A 21637-nucleotide genomic window follows, 5' to 3' on the forward strand; every position below is an offset into this window, starting at 1 on the left:
CTCCCGGGAGGAGCGCGGAAGCAGCGTAGGGGATGGCAGCAGGATCGCTACGGTCCGTCCTGCCCGGAGCTTAGCGCCAGGCAGCGAGTGCTGGAATTAACTGAGCAGCGGGCACCGCGATTGTGAAAACGACCGGCGACGAGCCAAGCCAGCTCCGCACGCCCGCCCGCGCTCCCGCGCCGGCAGCTGCACCGCCTCCCTCTCTCCCTCCGTCCGCCGGTGCAGCCCAGCCCAGCGCAGCCCAGCCCAGCCCAGCGCAGCCCAGCCCATGGGCGGTATCCCCGCCTATCGCGAGCGCGAGGCATGCTAGGAAGGGCCGGGACGGCGCCGGGAGAACGCAGGCGCGGGCGGTGACGGGAGGAGGGGGCGGCGGCGTCGCGGTGCGGTCGGCCCATGGCCGTGGGCGGCGGGCCACGATGACCGACTACAGCGAGGAGCAGCGCAACGAGCTGGAGGCGCTGGAGTCCATCTACCCGGACTCGTTCACGGGTGCGGGGCCGCGCTCGCAGCCGGCCTGCGGGGGCGGGAGCGGGAGGCCGCGCCGGGGCTGCCGCCGGCCCCGCGGGGTTCGGAGCCGCGCGGCTTGGGTGGGTGCTCGGGATGCTGGTTCGCTTTCCCTGGCCGGGAAGAGCAGAGCGCTTGATGGCGCTTGTGGCCCGGTGCGAGGGCGCTGCCGCGTTTAGCGTCGTGGCACGGCAGCCAGCCCGGCGTGGGCAGCCGGTCCCGTGTGCTGGAAGGATGCTCTTCGGAGAAGCCTTTCAGAAGATGCGGCCCTAGGTGGGAATCGCGGAACTGGCTTGTGTGCCGACCGGTTTTCCTTTCTGGGAGCAAGCCTGTCGCGACCATAAGGCACGGGACGTTTTGGGGTGCTTAAAGGTGCTGTTTCCTCCGTAAATGTATTGCCACTACCTGCCTTATTCCATTGCAGGTGGAAAAAAGGCAAGCTTTAATTCCCTGGTGCAGCATGTTATATTGCTGAAACTTTGGTGTTGTGGATACATTGGTTCATCAGTTTTTCAGGCTTTTTAATTTACCCTCAAATAATCAAGATTATCTACCATGCCGGTGAATCCAACATGATTTTTGGCATTCGGTATCCAAAGAATATTAACTGGAAAAATCGGGGCATTTTCTGTTTCCTCCGTGCACAGTATCTACCCTGCCTAGAGTTCCACAGTATCTTACTTGGCAGTAACTTCACCACACAGACATTTGCCAAGTACCATTGCCCATTGCTTCTACCTGAAAATCTTTTCAGGTTTCCAGTTTTATGTTAAAGATTACTTAAAGGTATATGAATTGATGGTCTCTGGTAGCGGGGGATGCTGGATATCTGATACTGATACGGAAGTAATATTCTTTCATACTCTACTCTGACGCTTACTCAGAGTTATTGTTCACTCATTTAAGGTTTTTATGTCCAAGAGAAGAGGGAGGAATGAAGTAGTAGTACATTAGCAATTAGGCAGAATTCAGTTGATATTTGGAGAGCATGTACACTAATTTGGGCATAGGTTATAACAGTAATGCAGACCACTCCTTAGATGGGGATATGGTCTGCAGCTCACAATTGTGCAGTGAGGTTTTTAGCCTGTGAAGCACAGGTGATTGCTCTTGCTATGTTGTGTTGTCTGTAACAGCTGCGTTGGTGTCTGTCTTCTAGCTGCCTAATCACACACTTTCTTTCTAGTACATTGCTTGGTTAGTCACATTTCTTACATTAAGCTGTCTTAAATATAGGTGCAGGCATGCTGTAAAAATAGTCCAGAGTCAAGAGTGCACTGGATGCTCATCAGACACATCTAGCGCAGTAAAGCAAATTAGCTTTGGTAGTTTCCTGCACACAGTCACTGTGCTACCAGAAGTAGTTTGATTTGATTTGCACTTTCTGGAACAGTGAAAGTTCCAAAAATTTTTCCAAAAGTGAAACTTTTTGGTATTGTTTGATGATAGGTGGTCTCATTCAACGAGCACTCCAGGCATCACATCATATGGAAAATAGCTGTTAATTGAAAAGTGTTATATTAATATGTTAAAAAGGCCCTAAATACTGTATCAAGAGCTTATTTTCTTCATCAGTCCTTGAGAAGTTCAGTTTTAGTGATGTGAAGAAGTAATTGATTTAAGGACACTCTCCCTAACTTTTGCTGTTTTCCTTTGAACAGTATTGTCGGAAAAGCCAACAACTTTCACAATCACTGTGACATCTGAAGCTGGAGAAAATGATGAAAGTAAGTTGGTCAGGTCTTACTCAGAAACTTCTGTATATGTTCAAACCTAATTCTAACAGCAACAGCTATGTATGCCTCCACTTAAACCCTTGTAGGGGCCTGATACAGCAAACATTCCTTAGCAAATACAGTTCAAGGATTTGGGTGATCCTTGTTCAGTTTGCAGAAATGTTATGCTCTCTCACTATAGGACTGCTTTCTGCTGAATCGCAAAGGCTTTGTAGCATAGCTTCAAAAAGTATGGGTTGTCATCATCCTTGTAGTGGCTTACAGATATGTTGTGGGGGAATTTTTTTTCTGGCAACTGTGCCAGCCACGTGGGAGAGTTGAGTCTGTGTGCTGTGATTGTGCAGCTCTTAAGGAACAGTTCCAGAGCAGAAGGCTGTGGGTCCCAAGTCCCTGTGTATTTGTTAAGTACCAACAATTGCGTGGGCACATTGTAAGCAAGCCTTGCTCCAAGCAAGTTCAAAAGCTGCTATTCTGGATACTATAACAGAAGGAATAAACTGGCACTGTCTTGTTTCATTTTAAAGGAGTAAGTCCTGCTTAGAGCAGGTGTCTGTGTTGAAGAGACTGCTGTGCTGCTGAGAACAGTGAGTCTGGAACTAAAGGAAAGCTTCTCCCTGGTGTTCTGGGAGGATGTGTAAAAGAACTTGATTCTTTTTTGCCCTGTTTCCATGTTACCCTGGCTCTGGGCAGCTTCAGATTGAATGCATTTTTCTTAGGCAGTTCTCTCCTTAGTAACTTCTACTGGACATAGTGTCTGTGTCCACAGTGTGGAGCCCTGGAACCCAACATGGAGGTTGATACTCCAACGAGGTACACAGAATTTGAAGTGTTAATATGCTGAGATTTTTCTCTAGTTCTGTTGTTAGGACTCTTCCCTGTTTTCCAGCTTTGAGTAGAATATGAGGGAGAGAGATTACTGCTGTAGTACCCGTCATACAGCAGAAGGTTTTTCAGTCTTACTAAAGACCTTTCAGACATGAGTAGGTTTTAATAGCTTGTGCAAGTGTAAACTTCATCGTCTTAATTTCTTTGAACTCTTGGGTTATGTTTAAATCTGTTCATATTGTTTTAACATCTGTGTAAGAAGACTGTTCCTTAAAGGCAAGAATATTTTATATTCTACAATCTTTAGGCTGTTGATGCAGTAGAAAAATACACAATTAAAGTTATACAGTTATCACCATAAGAATATGTGGTTTTTTATCTTGTAGCTGTCCAAACAACCCTTAAATTTACCTATAGAGAAAAATACCCTGATGAAACTCCACTGTATGAAATTGTCTCACAGGAGAATCTTGACGATAATGATGTCATGAACATAATAAAACTGCTAGAGCAGCAGGTAAGGAAAATGGAATATCTTCGTACAGCTTGATACCACTTTGCACTTTGGCTGGAATTTCTCTCTCAAATCAGTTGTTCTCTGAGGTGTCTGCTACTGACCTGAAACCTGTTCCGTACCATAGGGACTGACTTTGAGGTTTGAGTTTGGTAAATGACATTATTGTGGTAGATTATGTTAATGAGGTAAGATACAGGGCTAATTCAGTGTATGCAGTAACATAGAATAATGAAATGGAAGTGCACTAGGGCTTCCCCTCTTTTCCACTTCTAGCTTAAGGTGAATTTGTTTCACTGTATATATATTTCATATATATTTATGAAAATAAGCCACGTCAGTTTTGTTTGGAAATATTAAAAAATGTCACATTGATTCTTTTTAATAACATAACTGTTTGGGGGGTGGGGTGGATCTCATCAGCCTTTGGCATCAATGAGAGTGCATTGTGAAGGAAAGAAGGAAGCACTTCTTTGGTTTCAGGAATTCCTGACAAGTCCTCACTGCCTTGAAATTGCCATAATATGTTCAGTGGGCATTTTTTCATTTTCAGTTTACTTCATATAACCTTCCTTCCATCAGCTGATGTTTTTTTGGTTTTCCTGGGAAACTCACTTAAAAGGAGCATGTAATATTATTAAGGAATAAACTACTTCAGGAGAAGAAAGGTTCTGAGTGACTTGTCTCTTAGGATTTATGATATTCAAATTTTAGAGTTGTGTTTCTACTGTAGGTTTTGTTTTATTCATGAGAAAGCCTTTCAGAAGATGTCTGTAATGTGCTGATAACCTGAACACAGACGTTCGTCTTTGTGTTTTGCTGCACACCCACTTGGGAATAACTAACTGGATTAACTGGCCAGCTGAATTTGAATTTTACAGTGAGCTTTTGTGACTGGTGTAGTGTGTCAGCTGTGCCTCTGCATTTGCACAATATCCTGCTTTCTAAACGTATTTATGCATTTGGTTGCTGAAGGTTTGAAGTTCTTGTGTTTAAAGTTGCCTTCTTTGTGTTGTAGGCAGAAGAAAATTTAGGAATGGTAATGATCTTCACTCTAGTCTCAGCAGTACAGGAGAAATTAAATGAAATAGTGGATCAAATAAAAACACGAAGAGAAGAGGAGAAGAAACAGAAAGAAAGAGAGGCAGAAGAAGAAGAGAAAGTATGTAAAATAATGTTTTCAACTAAAAAAGACTCTCCGCTTCTTTAAAATGCGTTGGCTTGATGAAGTAGCAGTTCGTAGCTGCAGTGGGAAAGGAACAGCTATGCCAAAGATTATATAATTGAAACTTAAGAAGATTGTTTAATGCATTTAAGTTATTTTTTTCCTTTTTTCTAAAGCAGTCTTTTTAGAGTCTAACTGCATGTTCACAGTCCCCTCTAGCATTACATCCTAAGGCAGGGATTTTTCCCACACAAAATCAGATTTTCTGTAGACAGTTTTTTGTTGGCAGAAAGGAATGGGGAGCAAAAAAGGCTGGAATATGTCATGCTGCACACGGCCTCCATGGTTTGAGGAAGACTGTGTTCCTTGGTAGACTGAGTGGATAGGGTGGAAGCAGTGGGACCAGTCTTCAAGACTGGTCTGCCCTCCTGTAGAATAGTTTTACCATTTGTGGATTGTGCTGTGATAAGGCCAACTAATGAGTCTTCACTCACTTCCTGAGAAATAGCTGGAGGGTGATGGGACTTGGAAGGTTCTGTATTTCTGAAAATGGCAAAAAAAATCTGAGAAAAAATAATCCTTTTTTTCATGTTTCAACAAGGTAAAAGGGTTAATGTATTTTAATGGACAATATTTCAGTGTAGATTGCACTTAAGGGTTGATAAGAAGTGCTGCCTACTTATTGATAAAACCTGTATTAGTGGGGAGCTGTGAACTATTGCACTTTGGGTCCAAAAGGAGTACGCAGGGTTCTTCCATGAGAGTTTACACCTCAGAATAGTTCCCTGAAGGGAGAGTCCCATGGCAAAAACCTTAAGAATGTGTTCTTTGTATATTCTCAGGATTAGGATTAATTTCTCAGCATACTTCACAGCAAGCAGTGCTTCTGGACTGTTGTAATTTAAATAATTAAGAGAATGCTCATCTTCACCTGTAGCTTTGCAAGTTGTGTTTGCAGCCTTGTTTTCTGTTCTTTCAGCAACGTTTTCATGGCACTCCTGTTACCATTGAGAATTTCCTTAATTGGAAAGCCAAGTTTGATGCAGAGCTCCTAGAAATAAAACGGAAAAAGATGAAAGAAGAAGAACAGGCAGGCAAAAATAAGCTAAGTGGTATGTTTTAACACTGGTCATGAAGTGTCTGCAGTGGTACCAGACGATAATGATGAGTAATTTTTACACAGATGATAGGTCTTGGCATCCTGCTCCATAGTCTGCATGGCTTAGCTTTGAATTGGTTCTCCTGTGATGCTGGATCTACTTTTTAACTTGATTACCTGGAAAAAACATAACCAGTGTGGTCATGGTGCATCACTGTTCTGTTTTCTCCTCACTTCTGGCTAGTTTTGATGAAATTTGGCAGAGATGGAAATTTTAATGGCATTAAGTTTCATAAAAAGCTGTACAGGACAGGGGGCATGCTTCATTCCTCTCTGAAGGGCATGCATTTGGGAATCTGCAATGATAAGGTAACAGAAATCAGGCTTCTGGTTTTTCTGTTCTTTAAAGTATTGTTAGTATGTGGTGTCTGTTTTCCTCTATACAGATGTAGTCTATAGAAGCTTCCCTTTCCAAAACCAAAACCAGGCTTATTCTTGGATGTTATTAGTGTAATTCCAGGATTACCTTGGACTCCAACCAGTCTTGTTTGTGGACGCTTACATAAGCAATGCAAATGTAGATGGAAGACAGGTGATTTATGTGGAAAGAGTCTTGAGCTTTTCTTCCTGTCCCTCCCAGTCAGAAAGGCTTCACTTTGTCTTCCGTGATGTTGCCTTCACTGCTCTCTGTGTGTGTGTGTAGGAGCTGGTGATTTGCGTGTAGATCCAAGTTGCTTTTTGAATGGGACAATATATGGAAAATGTGAAGGAGCTAATTCCTTTCCCAGTTCCCACAGAGGATTTCTTGTGGAATGCAAGATGAAGACTAAAGCAATAAGGACTGAACACAGGCTGTGGGGTGTAAATTTTTCTGACCCCCCCATTGTTAAAGTCTTAATAACATTACAGTGACCCATTTCACATGTACGAGGAGGAAACTTGTTGGCTTGGATGAATCCTGGCTGAATTTAAAAAAAAAAAAAAACCAGAATGGGGAGCTTACAGAAATGAGCAGTTAAAAAAAAAGACTGCTAGAATTGGTTAATTTGAGAAGACTAAAATACATATGCTGACTCTTGTTGCCTTAGGTTGATCATTGTTTCAGAACTGTACTTGCTTATGTATTATTTTTTATTTTATTTCTAGGTAAACAGCTGTTTGAAATGGATCACAACCTTGACACCTCTGACATCCAGTTCTTGGAGGAAGGTAAATTTTTATTTTATTCCACAAATGAAAGGCAGTGGCTTAAAATAGGTCAAAATTCCTAAGCAAAATTTTCTGACTTAACATCTTACATCAGAATCACTTTTACATTGGAAGAACTTTCTGAGAAGTACTGTTTTGCAGAGTGACCAGAAGTGATTTTAACTTTTCTCAAAAACAAAACCTTTTCAAGATGATAAAGTGTATTTATTAGCAGCCTTGTGGTTGAGTTGATCTTATTTCCATTGCTTCTATTCAAATGAATGGACTGGAAGCAAAACCAAAAAAAGAAAAGCAAAAACAAAACAAAAAACCCCAACACAACCCTGATTTTTTTTTTCTTTTTTTTCTAATAGCCAGCCTTCTCACCCCAGATTTCAAGCACGGGTCTTAAAGTTCTGTCACCTTCTCTCTGAACCTCAACACCAATAGTAAACATCTTGCAGGTCAAAATAAATGCTATTTGCTTCTGTGCAACCCAGTTCTTCTTCCCGGTTTGTGCATATGTTCCTGTTACCTTACCTAAAATACTGACCTGGTGCCAGATGGAAATTTTGTAAGCCTGTGCCAGAAAAATGTTAAACTTGGAAAACCAGTTGTAGATAAAGCATATAAAACTACTTACAGTAATATACCTATTTAATTTGCTGTACTGCTTTTTAGTACCCTAGTTTAAAATATCTGAGTTTTGAGGTAAGAGAGTTCTTTAATGCAGCCGCATGATGGTAGCACAAAATACAGGTGAAAGAGAGTCAAGATTCTTCTCTGCAAGTAACAATTTTAAAAAAAGTTTATGAATGTCAGTGAGTATGAACTTGAAATGGTAGTAATGGGGAAGTTTAGTTTCTTTTACAGGGAATAATTTAATCTTGTCTTCCTCCAAAATACCTAAAGTGAAGATGGTTTGTTGATGGTACATTTGCCTGCCTCAAGGGAGGAACAGATGTCTACCTGGGCTCTGTGCCCAAATGATTCAGGATTAATACATTAATTTGTAATCCTGTTGCTACTGGTGAACAAAAACTCCCATTCTTATTGCTGGCTGCATTCTGTCATAGATGCAGCAGGTTACTAACATTATTTTGATATTACAGTAGCATGTACTACTGTTTTTCAGAGGATAATGGCATTATCTTGTAAAGGTGCTTTGAAATCCAGTGAAATCGTAGAACCTTTATTTGGTGGCCAGAAGATGTCACTGTTGATAAATAAAAATAAAATAGTAGGAGTCCTCAAGTTTTATCCTTGGGTCAGCAGCATCTTTCAGAAGAAAATGAGAAAGAAGGCAAAGCTTCTTCATCTTGCTTGTAAAATTAAAATCTGAAATCCAATGTGTGTATGTCAGCATATGGCGTGTAAGGGATTTTTTATGAACCCTGTGCATTTATCTCACTGGGATAGCAGTAATTATTCCAGCTGTGAGGTCCTGAGCTCCTACTTCGACTGTCCTGGGGAGAAAGGATCTCTGCTTCTGGTAAATGTCAATGTTAATTTTGTGTTCCCAGTGAATTCCTGCACAACATTTCTCTTGATTAGGTTTTGATGCAAGGGAAAAAAAACCTTCACTTTAGCTGTGAAAAGATAAAATGTGGCATTTACTTTTCCGTATCTGATGTATAAAAAACCAAGTAATTTAGCAACCACCTACATTGAAGAGCTAGTATGAAAGTCTTGTGTGTTTTGTTGTTGTTACTGTTTTCCTTGTTGCACGAAAATAAAGTATCTTTCTGTTCCTTACAGCTGGAAACAATGTGGAGGTTGATGAATCTTTATTCCAAGAAATGGATGATTTAGAATTGGAGGATGAAGAGGATGACCCTGACTACAACCCTGTTAATTTAGATAGTGATTAGACTTACTTGAACTGATTCTGTCATCAGTATGGACATACATAAGGAGAGAGGGGCAGGCAGGAAAGCCACAGCATCTGTGGTTTTAGTAATGTGTATTGTTTTTCTTTTTTCTTAATTTTTTTTTTCCAAAGAAAAAACCAAAATATTTTAAATCCAGGAGAATGGTCTTCTGATGACTTTCACTATAAATAAATTTACTTTAATATTTCAAATGAAAAATTTGAGAAATGTTGATCTGTCTGCAAACACTTTTCTATTTTCTCTCATTTTTTTCCTTCCCACTTCTGTAATTGTCCTTTGAAGAGATGCGGCAACATGCAAGATGGAAAGATGTTACAGCAAGCACTAAACACACCTGCATCTGAATGCTGAGCAGCTGTTCTGCTGTCTTCCACCTGGGATAAACATGGGCAGCTTTGGTGAATAAAAGGGATCACATACTATGCAGTTACTTATTTTTGTTTCTTCCTCCTGTGGAATTTTTTAATAATTCAGGTCAGTTCTGGTGCCCCAATTTATCAGCTGTAGATAGACAGCACTAGTCACCTTTGTTGGATAGCCTTATTAAAGTTTAATGGAAACCATTTCTATACAATTAGAGTAAAATTTTTTGCCATAGTCATGAATAATATTTTCAAAATGGCAAGTTCAAGTCAGTAGGGGAAAAATACCAGTGTTAAGTCCTCTTGAAGTTCGGTTGATTCGTTCAGCGAGGGTTTGGGTTTTTTTGAATGTCTGCATCAATGAACTTCTACGAAAAATCAAAACCCATCCTAGGAAGATCAGTTTGCTTTTGGCAGCAGACTGTGTGGAAACACTATGAGTGGAGTGCACATTACAGCACCAGGGTTTATAGAGTGCTTTATAGGTTTGAATGTAACTGGTGTAGTTTTGGAAGCATCTTGTTGGCAGCCTGTGAAGGTTAGCACAGAATGCAGTAAAGCTACGCATCAACTTGGGGATGTTACCCTTCCTGCAGAGTTGCTTCTGGAGCTAACAGATGTTAGACTCCTCCCTTACCACCTCCAGAAAGCCCAAACACTGCAAGAACTGCGATGTTTAAACATGCTGTGTTTGAAACTGCAGCGCTGGAAGGATGATGGTGTCAAGAGACAGCTTTCCAAATAGAGACAGGCACCTCAATGATTAAACACTGTGTGCTGAATTTTAAACACTGTTAGTAGACTGCCTTAACTGTGCCAGCTTCAGTCTTTGAAGAGGGTTGCACTAAAGTGTCACATTGCTTAGAGGAATAACACATTTATTAATTTTAGTATTTGAAAATTCCATATTCAAAATGAGAAGTTTAATTACTGAAATAAGTTAATGGTGTGTAAGTTTCTCTGCTCATGCTGCTTGAGAATATCTGTTTAGGATGAACTCCTTTAACCTGTTTTTTTTCTTTTTTTTTTATTCAAGATGAATGAATTTCTAGTAGATAGAAATAAGCGTTCAAGTACCCTGTAAATACTTTTATAAATTAACCATGTGCCTTTGTTCCTACTGTCCTCCCTTTGATCTTTTTAATTTTGGCTACTAAGAACTCTAGATAAGCATCTAGGTCTCAATGATAATGTTGTATGTTTCAAAGCAATAAGCAGGATCTGTGCTCCAGCAGTTACCAAATACATTAAAAACGTAACGAGCTAATGTGATATTAAATAGTGTCTTTTCCAAAGATAGAGTTGGATTGAAAGCTTCATAGTTACTACATCCAGCTGCCTGTGTAATTGCTAGGATACTTTAAAATGCTCTTCAGCACTGAACTTTATTTATTTCTGGTATGTCTTACTCAGCTGCATAAAACCCCATTTAATTCCTAAGGCTGCTTTCCATTTCTAGCTATGTTTAAAACTGGCGCTTTTTCATAAAACGAGTGAATTGGATCTCTTTAAATTTGGATTGAATCCAAGAATGCTGTGTAGTCTGTGCAAATGTGGTAAGCAGAAAATTTTCCAAGCGGATCACTGATAAGTCATCTACATACAAAAGAAAGTTTCTCATGAATTTTATTGCTAGAATAATGAAATTTTCTAGTCTGTTTTCACACTTAACATATTTATTGGTTTTCATGCAGAGAAAGCTTAAAAAATGTTAAAATTATGTAAAACAAGTTAAAACATGAAAATGTGTTTTTGCTGTTATAGTTCAAAGCAGAGGAAAAAGGGTTGAAGTGACAAAAAATTGCATAACGTCTGTTCCTCCAGGTATTTGGAAGAAGTTTTAGTGATTCAATCTGAACTGCAGATTTGTTTTAGCTTTGTTAGCAGTTAACATCTGTGAAATAAAAGGGAATTTGACTGAAAGTAAGCTTGGCTCTATGTGTGTGTTACTTTGCTGAAGTGAACAGAGAGAAGGGTTTTTTTGGTGGAAAAAATTTAGGTGGGGTATTGAAATTTGCATATGTACTTTGGATTAGACTGAAAACTAATTCTTAATAATTGAATAAAATCCCATTCATAAACTTTTACAGAATTACAGTAATTTAAAATCCTGGTGCTGACAATCTTCCTGGTATATTGTTCTTAACTGCCTCAGTCCAATGCATGCACTGTAAGGCACGGAGGGAGGCAAGAGTGAGTTGCAACGCTGCACCATGACCAGAGTGAATTTAGTTTTGAACATGCTGGCTGTTTTGAATAGTTGGTGCCTGAGCTCTGTTAAAATTCAGAGGATGGTGCCTACCACATGAAGATGCTGTGGGTAAAATTTCAAGCATGCTGCAAAGCCTAGGATTTTACATCCAAATTATGATTGCATTATTGGCATATCATCTTTTCTTTCCTCCCATCTATTTCACATGCATTACAGACCAGGGCTAATAAGGGAGCTGATAGTCCCCCAATTCCCAGGAACTCTGACCCCAGTCTGAGCCCCTCTAGTGTCCTAAAGTATTTAAACCTTTCACAGCTCAAAGGCTTCTACATACCTGCTGAATGTATTTGCATAACTATTTAATTTCATGCATACTTCAAAAAAAAAAAAAAAAATCAGTGATTTATGGGTTGTAATATCTTTACATGTCCATGTGCTTCACTACTTCCAGAAACGACAAGTTCTCATTGCCAGAGCACATTAAACATGAGAGAAACAGGTTACTGGTAAGGCTCTTACACTTGTATTTAGGTGTCAGCATAGAAGAGTCTAAATGAAAGGGATGTATCTAAGCTCCAGTTACAATAACTGGATGCTCTGGCATGATACAGCTGCTAAAGCAAAGATAGCCTGTGCTACCTGCAACACTCTCCACCATCCCTCCCAGCCTCCAGCTACCCTCCTGGAGGGGCAGGGCTCTTATATTCAATTAGAGCAGCACGTTCTAGGTACAGTAAAGTGCCTCAAACGCCCAAGATACTTGTTTCAGCAGACAGCTCCAGTCTCTTAAATGGCATTAACCCTGCACAACAGAGCCACTAGTCAAAAGGCAGTCCGAATGTCCTTTTGGGATATACATTATAAAACATACAAAAAGTAGAAATTTTTTAAAAAGGATGAAGATGGAATAAACACTTTTAAAAAATATATTAATTTTATTCATTCATGGTACAAAAGGAATATTTTCTTCCTCTACCCCAAAGGATTGTCTTGCACACCACCTAAAGCACACACGCTCTATTCTGGACACCGCTTTCTTAGAGCTCTTAGCCAATGCCAACACTGATCCACCTCCTAAGCACACGTGTTCATGTTTAAAAGTGATACATCTAGAGAAGCCAGCTAACTGACAAGAAGTTCACTAGTAAACTAATCCCTGGTGGAACACACTGAATTGTGAAGAAACAGAAGACTGGTCACAGTGGCAGCACAAACACACTCACAGAGGTAAACCATGACCAGGAACTCCAATTAAGTAGCTCCATAGTATCTTTATCCACTGCTCACTGACAACAGTGCATAACTTGCTACAAGACAGTAGGTGTTGCTAATTTAAGCAACTAAGAAAATAACACATTTTCTAGTAAGACAAGGAACACAATACTTCAGAGTTACAGTTGTATCAGGATGCCAGAGTTTTGACTGAACACAAAAACTACAGGTTTACTCCAATGTTGTCCTTCCTCAGAGCTCCCAAGCATTTTTGGGGACATAGTTTAAGTAAGTCTAAAAATTGTTGAGTTAGGGTCCACAGTCCAGCAGTTTAATGTTTTGCACCCAGCAAGTTCCAAAAGCAGGTTACAAAGGTATCCTTTAAGGTATCTTCTCTGATGTTAAGACCTGAGAAGCACGGCAGCGAGCCTAAAAACAGGTGGGGAGAGAGGAAAAGTACTTTAATTAACGAAACCGGCACTTTAAAGAGCTTCTTCCAAATTAGTAGTTTAGCAATCTTAACTAGTATAAGGGGTTACATTTCATCTTAATTAAATGGGAGCTTCCAAGACAACACTAAACAACTGGTATTTTTAAATATAAATCAAATCTTTGAAAAGAAAAAAAATAAAGTGGCAAACAAAAAAAAATTGAACACCACCCACCCCCGTGAAATCCCAAACAACACTGACTCCTGAATTTTAAGGCTTTTTCCAGTAGGAGGAGAGGATGCCCACGTTTCACTGATATTTCTGACATGTTCAGGACCAGAAAACACTTCATACAATACCTCATTTCAACATACACATTAAATATAGCTGAGCTAGTGATTCAGTTGCCAGTTATTTCATAGTCTAAATAAAAGTGTGTCCTGAAGCTTGAACATGCTGAACAGTGCTGATAAGACACCACAGAATTGGAACATGGGTCCTCAGAATCAATTTGTTAGTGTAGGAAAGAAAAAAGCTTCAGGAACAAAAACCATATCTGGCACTCAGCTGAAAACTTCTAAGGTCTTAAAAAAGGTAAAATGCCCAAGTCAAACACATGGATAAGGTTTATAAAAATTTCAACAGCTCAAACCTCTGAACGTAATTTTGCACTATGAGTGTTTGTAAATAACATACATGCTCACAGTCAGTTATTTAGGAGAATACCTTGTAAAAAAATGAAAAGTTTAAAAAAGCCTAATTTACACCTGCAAACAGCTGAAAGCTTCATACAAGACTTAGAATCTTTGTCTGTTGTATCAAGGTGGCATCCATTTATATGCAAAATGTTTTTGGTTTTGATATCCTGGGATTATATAAGTAGAAAGCAGGAGAGAAAGAGAACAAGGAAAGTGAAGAGATGCAAAAAATCCATCATGCAACCATATATGCATATGCATTCAAAGAAGAGATGCAGATGATCTTAAATTTTCACAAACACAAACTGTTCTCTGAGATACTTACAGCTTTCTCTTCCAAAGAGAGCACCCCATCTACAGCCACTATCTGGTATTGCTTTTCTTTTAGGCTACCCACAAATTTCCGAAGTAGTTTGAGACCAGTTCCATCACTGTTTTGTTTCAGCAGTTTCTGCATTTCTTGGGAAGAACATCCCGGGTCAAACAGTAGCAAACATAAGCTTTTGTTCTTCTTCTCTTCTATTCCAACAACAGTACGACTATGACCTAATACCAAAACAAAGTTTCAGTACTTTAAAAACACATAAATCCCATTTACTTCCTTATAACATACGACTGATTTTCAGTTCAAGGAAGGCATTACTCAAATTTTAAGAAGATAGTTATAAGAGTACATGTCAAAAAGCTGAGATCCCAATCACATTCAGCTCTTCCATCCAACAAAAACACAAACTTTAATGTTGCTCTTACTAAATAGGAAAATTACAGGAAATAAAGTCATGCCTTCAATTCAATGAAGAACTAAAAAATGGTGCTCTGAACTGCAGTACGTATAAAGAGGGATAGAGAATACTAAGAAACCAGCATATTGTGACACTGACCTTGATGTTGCAAGTAGATAGGTGGCTTGGAAGTACACACCACCTTTGCACCACCTTCATTATCTGTAGAATAGTAATGCAAAATCCACTCGAACAAACGAGGGTGTGTACCCATAGGGCCAGTGGGTTTGTGAAAGTCAATGATTCGGCACCTGCAAAACATTGAGAATGAAAACAACAATATAATTTCAAGCAGGTTGCTTGTTAAATCAATTTTTTCACCTCTGGGTCCCTTCCTCCTGCACCAAGTGGTCCCTACTACTTTTTTACTTTTTAATACAGGAGGAGGGGACACATAATTACAAAGCAACATAACGTGTACTGTCCCCAACTGGAAAATTTATTACATAACAAAGTAAATACTACTCTATTCAATCTAACAAGAACTTGTGAAACTTGCAAAAATTAATGTCACATGTTTTTGTATGTGATACATGTACACTAGAGAATCCAGTTAAAAGCCATAGAAAACAGCTGAAATTCAGATTCTTCTTGAGAAGAAACTTTTAGAGAAATGAAGTTTTTAATCAATGCTTTAATTTACACATATGTGGCATAATTCAGCATCAAGTCTCAATGATTTAAACAGTTACTCAGTTTACGTATGTCCTGTAAGTAGTTGTATGTACCTACAAGTAGTTACACAGCTTCATGCTGCATTAAATCAGATCTGTTTATATATTAGTTAAATTTAGTCACTAAGGTGGCTTTGTCATCACACAGTTGGGAATTCTAAACTTTAAAGGTACAGCAGTTAAATCAGCTGTTGAGAATAACAACAACAACAAGAAGCAATATTTACTTTATCCTGAGACTGGTTAACAGTGAATAAATTTCACATGCTCCTATCCATGCTTTGGAACCATGTAATCTGTTGTTGAAGTGAGATGCCCCATGAGGATCAAAACCTTCTCTCCAGGCATCTTCAATCATGGACTGAATCTTTGGTATACTAGGAATTAGCGTAGTACCTGGAACAGAAAAGCTTTTGAATTGTTGTTACAGGGATTGAAACAGTGTATTAACTAAAAATATTCAGTTTCTTTTATAAGAGGCAGTTGATGGTACAAAGATGCACCAAAAAGACCAAAGGTAAAACTTTAACCGTATCGTGTCTTGCCAGTATTCACCTCTGACTCTTTCACATTAAGTTCCAGTGGTGTAACAACCTTTTAATAGGTACCATTGACCTTGTAAGACTTGCTGTGTAAATGAAAAGGCAAAACATCAGTCAGCAGGTTGTCATCCAAGGTACGTGGAACAAACATTTTGTTTAATACCTCTCAGGCAGTCGTTGTAGAAGCTGTTTTGCAACAGTGAGGAAAGGAGCATTTGGAAATTCCTATAACCACAACCCCAGCCTCTGTCACCCAAAGATGAGTGGAAGTGATCTACTCCTGCTGACAGCCACACGTGTCTCACATCTTTGGTCTCATTCTGATAGTACTTGCACAATGCTTCAATTACTCCTAAAGGAAGACAAAATAAAAGGTTTATCTGTAAAATGAACTATAGAATCCACCAGAAGAGTCCCTCCCCAACTTGGAACAGATATAGATTAATACAATTTATTTTAAAACTTCTATGTGACCCTATGCTACATTTAGAACCCAAGTCACAGAACTGAACCTATTTCATTTCAGTGGTCTTTACTTTGATGAATTTATGTACTATGAAGCTTTCAAAACTAAATCTATTTTTTAACTATTGCTATACAACGATTATTTTAAATTAAACAGCTTGGACTAAATTATAAACTGTGATAGTCACAGGAACTATTATAATGATACAGAAAAAGTACGTCACCAATAAAGCGTTCCTACGCCCCTGCAACCTCCAGTACAACAACTCCTTAAAAACATGGCAATACTTATGCATACTATATAAATTTTTTATTTCCCCCCATATTATTTTTCTTGGAAAAACTAAGGGGGGGGGGGGGGGAAAGAATTGCACTTCTTGAGAATTGAACTGTAAATTACTGAAAATTGAATTTGAGAATTACTGTAAATATTTTAAAATAATCCTCCTGCAGGATATTCCAAGCTCTCCTTTGTTACATGAAAGAATATGCTTGGGAATGCTCTCTCCAATTCATATATGTAAATCCTCAAAGCCCCTTTATTGCCATGTTGTTGTGAAGAGAATTATTCCATAGTCACCACAAATTATTTTCTAAGAACCTTTCTGAAATCTAAATCATTACCAAGAATGAAAACTTTGAGTTATTTCCATGCAATCCATTTGACAGAAGAAATTTTATTTTACCTGTCAAGAACCAAGTGGATATTTTGTAAGCCAGAACCACTAGCAGTAGGCTAAAAGACCTTTGAACTGTCTTGGAAAGTAAAGACAAGGGAGCTTTTTGAAAGGAACACAGAAATCCACCTGCCCTGTGTTTTTGCACCAACCATAAAACATTTAAAAGAAGATGCATCAAGTAGATGTCCACTCCTTGAAGTCCTCTCTTGGACTTTGTAATCAGATGAACATTGTGCTTACTTGCAACCAGCTTACACAGTTTAACAATTAACAGAAACACAAGACAAAAAGCTGCTGTAAATTTGAACAGCTACACTGGATTAGGAACCAATGAGTGCTAATCAGTAAACAAGCATAGAGTCAAGGGCAACCAGCTTGTAATAAGACATTTGCATCTTCTGATACATACTGCACTTGTGCCCTTAACCAGACAACTTGGTTCCAAGGTTACATTAAAAAAAATACCAACAAAAAACCAGCCTTCAGGTTAGAATACTGATCAAAATATACCAAGCCTTAATTTCCTTATTAGTTTAGGACTATTACAATATAGATTGAGCCAGAAAATAAGGTTTAGAGCTAGGACACAACCAATACTAAACAATGATTTATATGTTTTGTTAAAGACTGGTTTGGTCACTACAATCTAGGTCTAGAAAGTACAGTTTTAGTTGTATAATTTCACCATCTTTACCTGAGGTCTTTGTTTTCCCATCATCTATACCAGAAGCCAAACTTTCCATCATGTCAGCTTTTCTCTTATGATATTCAAAGGGCTGCATCCTTCCTCTATCAACTTCTCTTTCCATATTCCTCAGAAATTGCTGCTTGAAGCCACCAGAATTATCCAAACCATACTGTCTCTGTTAGGGATGGAATGTGCATGATTTAAATCACATTTTTAAAATTCGTCTTTTGCGCATGCAGTTTCCCAAAATCACTATCAGTACCTTTTAAAGATGGTGAGACATAAAAACTTCAGAATTACAATTATTTTAGAGCTGAAGACCAAGCTTCATTCCTGAATATGAATGTGGGACTAGGAAAGCCACACCTGGAAGAGCAGGTACATCTCTCTCCTCCCTCTTTGGCAGAGCCACTGGCACAGAGGCAGTCTGGCAAGGAGGTAGTGAGAGTGGGAAGTGAGTTACCAGGGCTGTGAGATGGGAGACAGAGGGAAGCAGGACTGGGAGCAGCTGATGGTATTCCGGTAGAGGACAGCCATTCTAGCAGGGAATATGCCCCAGGCTGCATTGCAAGGCAGAGCTCTAGAGCTGGGTGGTGCACAGGCAGCAGGTGTGCTGGGAGAGCAGAACACCAAGCACAGGGAGCAGCCAGCCCCATCCTGAACCAGCACCACTCAAAACAGTAAAGCCAAGTAGCTCAAGGCTGTCATGTCCAGTACCTCTGCCAGGATCAACATTGCCATGAGACTGAATTTGCTTCCAATCCACCCCTGCACCATTACCTCAACACAGACTATGTGACTTGCACAGGTCTGATTTGGTAAGGCCATTCCAGGACATTACAATTCCAAGATACTCAGCTTCTAAAGGCACAACTGTTTGCAAGTTTACCATTTAGAAACAATAGCGTACCTGCAGCTTTTTAAATTCTTCCCTCTCTCGCTTCTCTTCTTCTGATCTCTGCCGTTCATCTTCTTCAGTTTGGAGCCGCTGAGCCAGTTCTAGATCTCTAATGTTTCCGCCTACCCCAGAGTAACATTCCAAAGTGAGGGGACTTGGTCAGGAGCTTAGTAACGCTTTGAGGGATCATTTGTTTAATTTTTCAAGATTCCTTTCTAAGCAGACATATGTAAACACGACTGGGCATTAATTTCAGGAGATGCACCCCACGTTATTTTGAGCCATTAGCAATGAACACTGAACAGGGCTGACTGCATTCACTCTACCAAGACTCAGACTCTTGACTTGGACAAAGTTTATGCAGCTACTGGAGCAAATACTGAATGTACCTCTAGCACTGAGAAGACAGCTTTTGTTTACAGTGTTTCACTTCACTGTTAGCAAGAAGTCACAGTTCCTTTACTACCACACTTGTTAGCTTCCAGGACCATTGCCAGCAGTCTCAAAAGGAAGTGACAAAAATTCACAATCAGAAAACTGAATAGGGAATTGCTAGGATTCTGTTAGGTATATTATAAAATAAAATCAATTTTGACTTTTTACTTTAACGCTATGACTAACGAATCAGCAAATTATTTGCAGAAAAGGATTGAGAAAAAAAATTAAGTTTTCATAAGCTATCAATTGTCAACTCATCACAGTGGAACATGCCATTGGAAACTCCATCTATGTAAACCTTCTATAGAGCTAGAAAAACAAATATGTAATGCTGCTGTCTTTTAAACATTTTTTGCTCTAAGTTTTTCTTTTGGCTAACATGCAGTTCATTTACTTAACAACCACACATAGACAAAGATTTCTTTTAGCACGGTAATTAAGTTGAGCACTTGGGCAAGTGATATGACCTAACTGTGTTAACCTCACTATACACGGGTCCAGTTCCTTTTAAATACAGAAATATCTATTTTAAATTTTGTGTGAGATTCTATACTACAACCTGCAAATATTTGCAAAAGCTTTCAAGTATTATTATCAAGCCTGTATCCTTTCATGTACCTTCTAAAAAGCTATGTTCCTCTAAGTGTAAATCCACGTGTTCTTCAAGAATCTGAATGTTTGTACAGGTAAGACTACACATAGGACATTCATATAGGTGTTCACCATTTCCTGTGTCTGAAAAAGAAATGCAGTTTCTTGATTAATGCAATTCCTGTGGTTTTTGTGAGAATCATCCCCTGATTGATATACACCCTAAGACATATACACAGCAATGAAGTTTGTGTTGCCATTGAAATTCCCCAGTTAAAGGCAGCAAATTCTACACAGCTGTTACTCTCCTAACCACTTAAGAATTTGTATCTAAATATGCAAAAATTTTAAGACATATTTTCCTTCTTTCAATTAAGTTTTTCCCCATTTAGCTTACAGATCACAATTTGCTATGGTAATGTATGTATCAAGAAATGCTTAGACAGAAATACCAAACCATAAATAAAAAGACAGTTCTGCTAACAGAAGAACATTTGCTTACAAAAATTTAACATTCACGTAATAACAGAGCAGTTGGTGGGCTGAAAGAAAAAAAAGTGCTGCCATTCTTATTTTGCTGGTCTTCCTGCATTTCCTCAAATAACACTCTTTCTGCAGTTTTAGTATTATTATTGAGGGTACCACATAGTATAGGTAAAGTTCAAAAGGATTTTTAGAGATCATCCAGTCCCTGGTAGAATGGCCAAATTAAATAGAGTAAGTTACACACAACTTTTCCCAGTCATTTTTTTTTTTTTACAGTTCCAAGTATAGACTCTCCACAAACTACCCAGAGAACATATTCTAGTGTTTAACCATTCTCACAGGAAAAAGAAGTGTTCTTGCATTTAAATGGCACTCCTCGAGTTTTGATTTGTGCCTGCTGCTTGTTGTCCTGTCATTGGAACCACAGACAAGTGCCCGACTCCATCTTTACTGCTCTCCTCTTGAGTCCCTAGATTTTATCTGCATCTTCCTCGGTTCACAAAACACAAGAATTGATATCCTGTGTTAGCAGTTTCTGGAAAGCATTTGTCCCAGCTAAATGTTTATGGCTGGTTGGAAGAAAACTTCGTGGTATAATCATCTAAATTCACCAGCGGCATTTAAGGTAACGCTGCAAACATGCTAGTTTTCTGAAATATGCTAAATACATAAAAAATCAAAACACTCTTAAAACAACTGCTTTTAAAGTAGAAACTGGCATGCAGGCAAGTAAATTATTCAACCTCTGTATTATTTGCACCCATGGAAGTAAAGTGTTCAATGCAACGACCTCGGGATGGGATGGGTGCGTTGTGGGTTTGCTAATAAGAACATTTTAATCACAGATTATGCGGTGCGGTTGATTGCACTGGCACATTTTGCATCCTAATTATCGTTTTAGTCCGTATGCATAGCTTGCTACATCACAAACGCTAGTCTTCCAGGCGTATTACTCACTAGCAGAGATGCCACATTTAAGTTCCTGAAATAACTACGGCCAGTTAGTCAAAATAAAATTCTGATTCACGCCTAAAATAAAATACAGTATCTAAATACATAACTACTTCCTTTGCTCCAACTTTATCGCCGGCCGGTTCTCCGTAGCCACCCCCGATGCCCGCGGGGGCATCCCTCCCGCCTCCCGCCGCCGCTCACCTCCGCCCGGGGCGCCCAGCAGGTGCCCGTGCCGCGCCCTGACGTGCTCCTCCAGCTCCCGTCCCGCCGCCTCCCCGCAGAACGGGCACTCGGGCGGTGCCTCGGGCCGGCGGGAGCCCGGCGGGCCCGGCTCCGGGTGGGCCATCTCGATGTGCCGGCGGAGCTCGCCGCAGCCCGCGGCGGTGGCGGGGCAGAGCGGGCAGCGGGGCTGGCGGCGGCACAGGGACGGGCGACGCAGGTCCCGCCTGGCCGCCGCCTCGGAGGGCAGCGCCTGCCCGCACACGTCGCACAGCACCATCGGGGCGCCGCGGGCACCGAGCTCCCTTCCCGGCGCTCCCTTCCCGCCCAGCGCGCCTCGCGCCCCGCCCCCCGTGCGCACTTCCCGCTGGGAAGCGCCGTT

At 40.0% G+C, this 21637-nt stretch overlaps 2 protein-coding genes across 2 annotated transcripts; one reads left to right on the forward strand and one right to left on the reverse strand.

Moving 5' to 3' along the window:
- Window positions 1-320: 320 nt before the first annotated feature.
- Window positions 321-11208, forward strand: RWDD1 (RWD domain containing 1). The gene is made up of 7 exons (XM_032101541.1): window positions 321-489; window positions 2166-2231; window positions 3452-3582; window positions 4598-4741; window positions 5724-5856; window positions 6990-7052; window positions 8790-11208. The coding sequence occupies exons 1-7, from the start codon at window positions 417-419 to the stop codon at window positions 8900-8902; spliced, it is 723 nt and encodes a 240-aa protein (XP_031957432.1). The 5' UTR covers window positions 321-416; the 3' UTR covers window positions 8903-11208.
- ZUP1 (zinc finger containing ubiquitin peptidase 1) lies at window positions 10737-21594 on the reverse strand. Its single transcript, XM_032101537.1, has 9 exons — window positions 21238-21594; window positions 19624-19740; window positions 18580-18689; window positions 17676-17844; window positions 16000-16188; window positions 15522-15690; window positions 14720-14871; window positions 14164-14384; window positions 10737-13138 (listed from the first exon to the last, which is right to left on the reverse strand). The coding sequence occupies exons 1-9, from the start codon at window positions 21533-21535 to the stop codon at window positions 13091-13093; spliced, it is 1473 nt and encodes a 490-aa protein (XP_031957428.1). The 5' UTR covers window positions 21536-21594; the 3' UTR covers window positions 10737-13090.
- Between the last annotated feature and the right edge of the window lie 43 nt (window positions 21595-21637).

The sequence above is a fragment of the Corvus moneduloides genome, chromosome 3 (genome assembly GCF_009650955.1).
Source record: "Corvus moneduloides isolate bCorMon1 chromosome 3, bCorMon1.pri, whole genome shotgun sequence".
NCBI classification, from domain to species: Eukaryota; Metazoa; Chordata; class Aves; order Passeriformes; family Corvidae; genus Corvus; species Corvus moneduloides.

What these genes read in the sequence shown, in the direction of transcription:
- RWDD1 (XM_032101541.1), top strand. Translation starts at nt 417, where the DNA reads ATGACCGACTACAGCGAGGAGCAGCGCAACGAGCTGGAGGCGCTGGAG. An exon ending in AGCTGGAGAAAATGATGAAA is followed by an intron (nt 2,232 to 3,451) that starts GTAAGTTGGTCA and finishes TTTATCTTGTAG; the next exon opens with CTGTCCAAACAACCCTTAAA. An exon ending in CATCCAGTTCTTGGAGGAAG is followed by an intron (nt 7,053 to 8,789) that starts GTAAATTTTTAT and finishes TGTTCCTTACAG; the next exon opens with CTGGAAACAATGTGGAGGTT.
- ZUP1 (XM_032101537.1), bottom strand. Translation starts at nt 21,535, where the DNA reads ATGGTGCTGTGCGACGTGTGCGGGCAGGCGCTGCCCTCCGAGGCGGCG. An exon ending in AAGAATTTAAAAAGCTGCAG is followed by an intron (nt 17,845 to 18,579) that starts GTACGCTATTGT and finishes CATCCCTAACAG; the next exon opens with AGACAGTATGGTTTGGATAA. An exon ending in TGGGAAAACAAAGACCTCAG is followed by an intron (nt 16,189 to 17,675) that starts GTAAAGATGGTG and finishes GTCTTCCTTTAG; the next exon opens with GAGTAATTGAAGCATTGTGC.